This window comes from Tachypleus tridentatus, chromosome 13 (assembly GCF_004210375.1).
Source record: "Tachypleus tridentatus isolate NWPU-2018 chromosome 13, ASM421037v1, whole genome shotgun sequence".
Lineage (NCBI taxonomy): Eukaryota > Metazoa > Arthropoda > Merostomata > Xiphosura > Limulidae > Tachypleus > Tachypleus tridentatus.
The window spans coordinates 172,895,553-172,905,001 of record NC_134837.1 but is presented as its reverse complement, the minus strand read 5'-3'; the positions used below and the strand labels follow the sequence as shown (position 1 = coordinate 172,905,001).

The window sequence follows — 9,449 nt, the reverse complement described above, 5'->3', positions numbered from 1 at the left end:
TTTTCCTTTGAGTATCTGAAATATTCTTAATCACATAGATTAGAATATTTTTAGTGTACATTTTTTAAAATAATATTCTTAAAATTTTCAGCATAAGACAATTTATAATGGAAGAAAACATAAACTGCGTAGGTAGTGCTGGATGAGAGAATTAACGGCTTCTTATGAGATACATATCGTTCCTTTTATGACTTTATTCAGCTACTTCAGATTGTAGTAGCGGAGAAATGGGGTGTCGTTATAAAATATCTGTTGACTATCATCATGAAAATAATGGCCTCAGAGAATGCAGCTGAGGATTCATAATATACATAGAGGTTAACTACATGTAAGCCTTATTATTTCTATAGGTTTTGTTTTTAGCTCTTCATTCGCGAAAATATTTCTAGAATGAAACATTTTGGAAAGAGAGTCATTACAAATTTAACTCACGCTCTTGACTGTCTTTTTTTTATAAATCAGAGTTTTCTTTCTTTCTTTTTCAATTATGATTTTTTTTATTTAAGGTCAAGTTCTTAAACCTTCTGGCTGGCTATTTTTACTTTATTCAACTGGTCAAAGTGTATTGCAGAAAAATATAACAATAACTCCAAAACAATGGAAAGAACTAATGACGGATCTTTTTTATTTGAGTTTTTAGATGTTTTGGAATTTTGAGATTACATGCTTTATCTCCACACCAACAGAAACAATCAGTGAAGGTACGTTGCTATATGATGTGTCTGACATTTGGGTTCTGTGTAGTTCGACTTCCCCACTTCAGAATATCAGAAATCACCACCTGACCCATGAAGCCATGGATTATGGGTTTAAACAAGCGTATCAACCTACGGCGAATTCTACCCACCTTAGAATAATGAAACAAACCAAAAACCGAATTCTTTTTTGTATCTCAAGTTATTTTCGTACAGTGTTTATATGCTTAAAATTGTAATATCTTTGTGCAATGTGTATACGTAAATTTCATCATACCTAGGTTTACGACTCACATTCGTATAGTGTACATATGTATATTTTTTCTCATGTTTAATATTAAAATTATTGTTTGTGTAGTGCGCATGTATTCTTTAGTACTTAGATTACGTTGTGGTAAGATTGTTTTATTTAAAGGTTTTTTAAATATATTTTCTTACGTTTTGCACAAAATATCCCCTCCTACAGGAGATAAACAATTTTTGAAGGTTTTTATAATGTTTTTTTGAAGTGTGAGATTTGTAATATATTTTTCATATTTTATATTATGTATATTCAAAGGAAATTAGTTTATGTTTGCACTTGCATTGTTGAATAGTATTTATTTTTATTTTTATGTTAGTGTTTTGTCTGAATAACTTTCTCTTTCTCCAGTGTCTATGGCGAATCAACTCGCTAAACGTCAAGTACCTATATACCCTCACAAGAAAGATAACTACGGACATTCTAAGATAGACGTTTGTCTTTCAGCAAATAGTATAATGGCTAGAGCGCTGTCATGCTCTAGTGTTTGGATCGCAGTGGATAAAATTAGAGTGTGAAAGGTAAATTCGTGTGTAAGCGTGGCTTTATATGATGTAATTTTAGTTTGTATGTCAGGTCAGGGTTCTCCACATAAGACGGATTTTGGTAACTTTAGGAAATTTATTTTTAATTTTTCTGTTTCGGTAATCTTTGCTTCTAAGGTTATATTAGATTGCGTCAGACAGCAACTTACAAAGGAATTATAATTTGTTTTCTTTATCTATGGGATTTATTTTTAGGTTTGACATCTTTTGCATTAAACTTTACTTTCAGTGAACAAAGAGAATCACATTAGACAAAAGAAAATTTTAAAAGTTTCTTCATTCTTCTCTTGCCAGTTCAACACATCCACGATAAACACTTGCCCTTGTGTTTTGTTTTTGTTATATTACATAAATACAAATATGTATTTATGCATTTGCGTACATAAGTTTAGCGACTCAATATTTTCTAAATCTTCAGCTGCGAGACTGAAAATATTACAATTTTCACATTGTTTGAGGAACTTCCTTCTGGTGTGACAGATACAATAAAGCAGCTAATAATATATGATAGTTGTCATTGCTTGTGAAGGCTACTCAATGAACGACAGCTTGTTGTTCATTGCTTTATCACTTCATTTTGGAAATAATTTCAATCTGTACCTAACATGCTTAACATAGTGTCTTTTCATCATAACTTGTTGGTTTCTAAGCTGAGTGATGTTATTAAACAAGCCTTCTAAATTATATAAATTGATAAAATAAAGTCGTTTCAGTGTACAGTAATATATTATAAACACAAAACAAGAACAATTTATTACAGTCGTTAAGACGATTAGTTTTAGAGATCTGTAAACATATTTAGTTGAAAACGTCTGAGAGTACACATGTTTACTTATTCGTTTAAACTATTGTGATCAACACAAACATAATCAGAAACAAATTGATCTAATTTAATTTTTAGTCTTACTAAATTATATGCTCTAACTTGCAACACTGAAACTGAAATTCAGTTCTTTTAATGTTTTTTTATTTTTATTTATTAAGTAAATTTTATATATAACGTGTAGTAGCTGGGATATAGTAAAGTTTTTACGCAGAGAAAATATTCCAAGTAAATTTCTGAAATAAAATCATTACCCGCAAAAAACAATTCTTTCTGTATTTACATGTTTTGCAACAGCTTGTTAACGTTTTAACACATTTAGAGTTTAAAATCCCACATCAATACGTTTTCTAAATGCAATTATAAAATGAGGTGATATAATGCATGCGCAATGTCATATGTTTGGTGTACAGACTTGTGCAAATTAACTGTACTACTTAGTTAATATAATATATTTTCTATTGATGCATATTGACAAAACCGTACTATTTGTTTGACAAACTTTACGCTAGGTGAGCTTTGTCGAAGAGGTCGCTAACCGCAATACATTGGTGTGACGTCAGGTAGACTGTTTTCGACTTTTTGAGTAAGAAAAAATAAAGTCGAAAAAACTGAAAATGGCGGCTTCGTACGGGAACATAACTAAAAGTGAGGGGCAATCTTGGAGTTCTTGGGCTGATAATGTTGGATTTAAAAGTCCAGAAAGTAAGTAGGAGCAACAACTTCACTTTTGGCTTTGCAAAATTACATATTTTTGAATTTTATTTTAATAAACAACTAAACTAAAATTGTAGTAACAGAGAATAAAACATTGGTAATTAAGATTATAATTAGTCTGTTTTGACACCACCTGAGTACAATTCATTAAACTCTCGAGTACGATGATCAAATTATAAAAAAATAAATAAAATTTAAGCTTAGTTTAAAATAATTGCACACATAAACAATTTTTTTTATTGTAATGAAAGAAAATAGCTTGACATGCTGGTATTGTTTTATATTTTAAAATTATCCCAAATACAAGCAGTTTTTTATTTCGGTAAAATAGTGATCATTAGCTATGTTTGCATAGTCCAAAAGTTGATATTAATAATAAAATCAGGTTTAAAGTAGTAATAATATAGCGACAGTGTCACTGTGCCAGAAATAAACACAAAAACTGTTAATGCTAGTACATACACTATAGAAAGTTATTCATGCATTCACAAATAATTTTGTTTGAATGTAATTACATATATTATTAATTTGCAGAATCACTTATGTCATGTTTTTATGTTAAAGTTCCATAACTTAGCTTTTAATTTTAACTATTGAGGCATTTATACATGGCTGGAAGCTATACTATTTTTACTTGCTCTAACAATTTTCTTAAAATTTTTGTTGACTCAACAATAATATGTGGTCATACTCTTACATTTATTTAGTATTTGGAGTTTGTTTATTATATTGTAGTTTAACATACTGAGATATCACACATGGTTATAAATTATATGTATATATTTTTTCTCTGATACAAATATTACAAGTTTAATGTTATGTTCCTTGTAGTCATCTCAGATAATGCATGTAATTGTATTGTTATATTTAGCTTTCCAAACAACATAGATAAGATGGAAGATCAAACTTAATTAACTTACCAAAGAGAAAGAGGAAATAATCAAGGATAAATGCAACAGAGTTAAGGATTTCAAACTGATTGTTAGTGTGAGATTTGGTTAAAGAAGTTTTTAGGAAATTAAAACAGTTAGGAATCTAGCTGCTTCTGTTAAAATAAACAACACTGCTCTATATGTAAGCAAAATGTTAAAATTTATATTGATCATTTAAAGGATGCAGGTAGATGGTTTCAGTTCTTTTCTGTTTTTATGAGGGGATAGCAGTATTCCTGACCTTGAACTCTCTAAGGGATTGAACCAAGTAATTTAGATATCAATCCTTGGTGATAGAAAAGAAAGGCAGATACACAGAATGCTATGGCCATTATGAGTATCAAAATATTGTTTAGCATCATAAGCCTTCAAACTTGCTGCTGAGCTAGTGGGGAGGAAGTGGGGAGCAACTAGAGCTACTATTCTAAATTCTCTATTTTTACATGCTTAGGTATGTAAGTATGTAAGGAAATACTTGAGAGAAGGGGGTACAGATAGACTAAAAATAAAGAACCAGGGCAAGATGATATTTTTCACAGATCAAAGATCAAATATGTAAGCATCTCTTTCTTTTTTTGTGTATTAATAGGCAGTGGATAAATGCTTGAGGATTGGTAATATTATTTCTGTTTTTAATGGATGATGATAGTTACCCTAGAAACTATATACAAGTTAATTTTACTTTGCAGTAAGAAAAATTGTAGAGTTTGATATGTGACTTAAAATATAATTAAGTGAAATATGTCACTAAAGAAAAGAAACATGGAACCACTAAAGAGAAATATTTCATCATTAATCTCTTGACTTTTTTATACAACAGTATCACATGTTATTTGGATTATGAAAATGGTGTGGACTTGATGTATTTAAATTTTAAAAACTTTTGATAAAATGCCACACAGAAGATTAACTAAGAAAGTGATATTAGTGAGAGTTGGGAAAAAATACTGAATTGAATTATATAATGGATGGATAAAAGAAATGAGTTTTATTGAGTTCTGTCAAACTAAATCCTGGTGAGTGATAGAGTGCATTAGGTGTTATTCTTGGGATGCTGCTTTTATTTACTACTAATAATAATATTGATAAGTTCATAATTAGTAAGTTAATGTTTGCTGGCAATTTTAAACTCTTGGGCATTTTTTAGCTGTATTGTAAGTTTGAGGTACTACACAACTGACTTAAATCAAGTAGTTATTTTGACAAGTATTTGGCAAATGGCATTTATAGTTAGTAAGATAATACATGTGGCTTATAATTGGGCTCGCATGGTTAATACAGGTGGAAACTTAATAGGATGACTGAAGGAAACTGAAAATGTAATTGGTATAGCTGTCAAGGCAGTGAGTGTTTTGTTGCTTGTGGCAAAGCTAATAGAATTTAGTGTGTATTTATAGATATTTATTACAAGTTATGTCTCGCATGGAATGTTAAATATTGAATTACTGGAAAAAGCTCAGAAGGCCCACTAGGATGATTAAAAAAAAATGGAAGGTTTATCGTACAGGCTGAATAATTTGCAAAAGTAAATTAGTAGCATCAGTGTTGCTTATTATTAAAAATTCTATAGTAGTATAGGACCACTGACATTTCTAAAACACTATATAAAACCTAGTTTCATTCTTTTGACTTACTATTGTCAAAATTTAATGATGAGGTATGTAATTCCCTGAAGCCAGTATAACTTAGTGACAACTGGTGAATCAAATGATAGATTGAGCTTTACATTTGTTTCTTGATATCTCAGCTTTATTTTCTACAGAAAAAAGACAGCTTGTAAGTGATAATGAGATTTACAAGATTACTTGGGAAATCAGTATTATAGAAACCTTTCACTTTCTTTGATGCATTCTGAAGATAACAGGGTAAGAGGGTACAGATTTAAGATCTGTATAAGTTAAGGTTATTGGTTTATGGATTGAGTTTTGACTTGGAGTTGTAGAGGTCAGCATTTTACCAGAGTTTGAATGGGTATCGCTAATTTACTAAAAAATAAATGGTGAGTATAGAGAGACAACATTAAAAAATCAAATAGTTTTATGTTGTTTGTTTGCTGTGTTATGAGAGCAAACACAGTCACACAGTCAGTATATCAGAAATGGGCACTTGACTGTTGAAATAGTGTTAAATGGGGTTATATATTACATACATTATTTGTTTTATTTAATTGCATATATTAAATTTTTTTTAATGTAAATAATACAGGTTAAATGAGAATATAAAAAGTACCTTCCAACAACAAAAACCAGTACTACATGCACATACAAGTCTACTATTTTGACACTTTGTATCATAATTAAATGCTATTATCATGAAGTTATGTTGAAAGTCTAAAAAATAATATATGTTGGCTCATGAAATTTAATAATAATAATATGACATAGCGTAATGTCACTTACCTACTGCAATGGAAGAACAGGGACCCATTAAAGTTATCCAGTATATTCATATTTATATGTAGAAAGATAAGAAATATTTGGGTGTGACATGGTGAATACAGTTTATTGTTTGCATTTAATACTTGATTATTTTGAAGTATATTAGAAAAGGTGTAACTTCAAGACTTGTCTTTACGTTAAAAGGGTATTTTAAACCTTAAAATGAATAAAAACCTTGATTAATAAGTGTTTTTTATGGTATTTAATATTGGTTTTGATTTATTTTAACTGTTCAAAAAGTAAGCATTCAGTTTGACCAACTTGCCAAAATTGAATATTCATACTAAAGGGTAAACTTCAAGAGTCTAATTGTTGCACTGTTTTGAAATTAAGTTAGTATAGTAATAAATATTACTTTTGTTACATTAAAACTTATATATGTTTAATTTTAAGAATCTATGAGTAAAAGCAAGAAAATAATATGTAACTACACTATATCTATCTTATCATAGTGCTGCTGTATGAAAAAAAAGTAGATATTCTTTGAGGTTTAATAATTTTCACATGCTTAATGTTCTTAGGTCCTGTGCTGGGACCATAAGAATATCTACCAGATCATTAAACTATTTTACATCTTAGATGGTGAAGTAAGTCTACAAAACCCCAAGTTTAGGTCTGCTTGTACAGTATACATTTCCTAAACTTGTAAATTTGCTATTTAGGAATTTGTTGTATTTCCAATATAAAAGGTGTAAAAAGTAATAAATGTAACTTAACATTTATTCACATATTTCTTTATTTTCAAGAATTTTGTATTTTAGAATAAGTTAGTGAAAAACAAAGCTATCTATAGGAAAAAGGTGTTTTTCTAAGATATGGCTTGTAAGAAGTTAAGCAGATGTTTTCCAGGAAACACGGGTTAGTTTATTCAGTATTTCTATCCTACATGTATGCATAAGTGTAAATTTTGCAAATTTCTAAAGTTTTGTTCACATGAAGCCTATCTAACAAGCAAAAGTGCACATTCGGTAATGTTGTTTTTTGTTTTGTTTTTCACTGCTCTTGTAGATCTGTTTGTAATTACATACAAATGGAATGGTGTGTCATTATTGAAATATCATACTCAGCTGAAAGTCTTGGTTATTTAGTAGTGTTAAGTCTCTGATTTTATGTAAAGATTTCTTAAGTCTTAAGTTTAGTGTAAGTCCAGAATTTGTAATTTACTGAAAGTGTGGTGAAAGTTTGTCTCTACTTCTAATACTTCAAAAAGAGTAAAGTGCAGTTATTTATACTAGAAAGAGACAGTTGAAAAGGTAATAACAGTATAGTAAGAGATCATCAGCAACAAGGATACTAGATTAATTTCCATTGTTTGAACCATTTTGTTTATAAAAAAATGTTGTAATGACATGTAAGTAGCACTATAAAGGTATTCATGTAATTATGTTACAGTTAGGAGTGGAAAAGAAATAAAGAATATAGTTTGGGGATATTATAAATGAAAAGATTAGATTGGTTTTGATATTGTTATAAGTGAGGTAAGCTTAAGTATTCAAATGACTTGTGCTGTTTCCATACAGGTCATATTTAGGATATACTTACTAAATCAGAGTTTTCTCTGCTTCACATTATAGTGTAAGATGTTTACATAATAGAAGTTACAAAATTAAGTAAGATGAATTATGTAAAATATTAACTGTAGAGCACAGTTGAAACACTTGGGTTAAGAAAGCATGTTAGATGCAATTACCAGTGAAAGTGATTTGAACATATGCTTTACGTTTTACGTGGTGTCTACTGAATTATTCAGTACAACTAGGAATTCTGTTTGCTGAAACATACTACATTGATAATGGTAGATGTGAGGAACTACATTAGATATTCTACTGTGATTATTTGAAAGAACAGAAATAACGTTTTTAATCTAAAGTAACTTCAGCACTTCTTTCCAACCAAGCACAGAGGAAACAAAATTAATAGGCTAATAAAATAGAAGGAATTTAAAATTCATAACATCAACTATGAGTTTGGTACTAGAATGGAAAGGTTTGTGCTCATTTTAAACATCAGAAAAATACTATAAAACTGCTATCACTTAAGCAACTAGAAATTTAATCAATTTGAAACTTGTTATCAGCTGACTTGTAACCCACAATTAAGGAAAGTTGTGGTTATTGTTTACAGTTGCTAGGTTGTCTCAGTTATTTCTTGTTTATTCTACTATGTCATGATTGGTCCATTAAAATACATTTTCAAGTAGTTCTAAATATTGATTTATTTTATTCTGTGTGTCTGCATTTTATAGTAGCAGTTGAATGTAGTTGAAGGGGAGATCTGCAAGTCTTTTTTTAAAAGGGTTAGAAGCTCCAAATCTAAAATAATTTCTAAAGCATCTATAAGACACTAAAAATGTTGTTTCTAGGGGATACAATTTCATCCCTTCATTTTTCAGTACATTAAAAAAAGTTCAGTTTGTTACAAAATGTGGGCTGATGGAGTGAATTTAAAACCAATACTTGTACATTTATATACTAAACTGGTTTAATTAATGAAAAATAAAGTTTTCTTAAAAATGAGTTTAGCTCTGCTAGCATATATGGGTCAGGCTCTCTCTGTAAATAAGTTTTTTAAGAAATTGTCCTCTTTCTGTAAAATCAAATAAACAGTACACATTCAACATTGCAGTGTGAGGGTTCCCTGTTTCTACATAAAGGCTCCTTAGCTGTTAATTATAATTATATAATTATACTTGTTTAGACACAGAAGGAAAATATCTGTATATATTATGTTGAGTCTTTAACTATTCATTTTTATTATGCTTTTTAAGCATGTTGTAATTTCATTAGGGTATTAGTTTCACTAAAGTGAATATGCACATCTAAAAATAACTTGCATCCATGTTCTATAAAACTAGATTTTAACACAAAGCTTTTACTTCTTATTTTTTGTTTTTAGAAAAGAGGAATTTTCACAGCTGAAGGGAGTTAGGTGGGCAGTTCAAGTTGCTGGGGGAAATCCCCTTTTCCTGATTCTTAATCACATTGATACATAATCATGG

At 29.4% G+C, this 9,449-nt stretch overlaps 1 protein-coding gene across 6 annotated transcripts in view; it reads left to right on the top strand.

Annotated features, from left to right (window-relative positions):
• Positions 1-1,366: 1,366 nt before the first annotated feature.
• The window catches only part of LOC143236671 (uncharacterized), a 66,311-nt gene continuing 58,228 nt past the window's right edge, over positions 1,367-9,449 (top strand). For all 6 annotated transcript variants that reach the window (XM_076475067.1, XM_076475061.1, XM_076475063.1 and 3 more), the window contains exons 1-2: positions 1,367-1,517; positions 2,877-3,069. In XM_076475067.1, the coding sequence (XP_076331182.1) occupies positions 2,982-3,069 (88 nt within the window). In that variant the 5' untranslated portion in view covers positions 1,367-1,517; positions 2,877-2,981. The remainder of the gene's footprint in view (positions 1,518-2,876; positions 3,070-9,449) is intronic.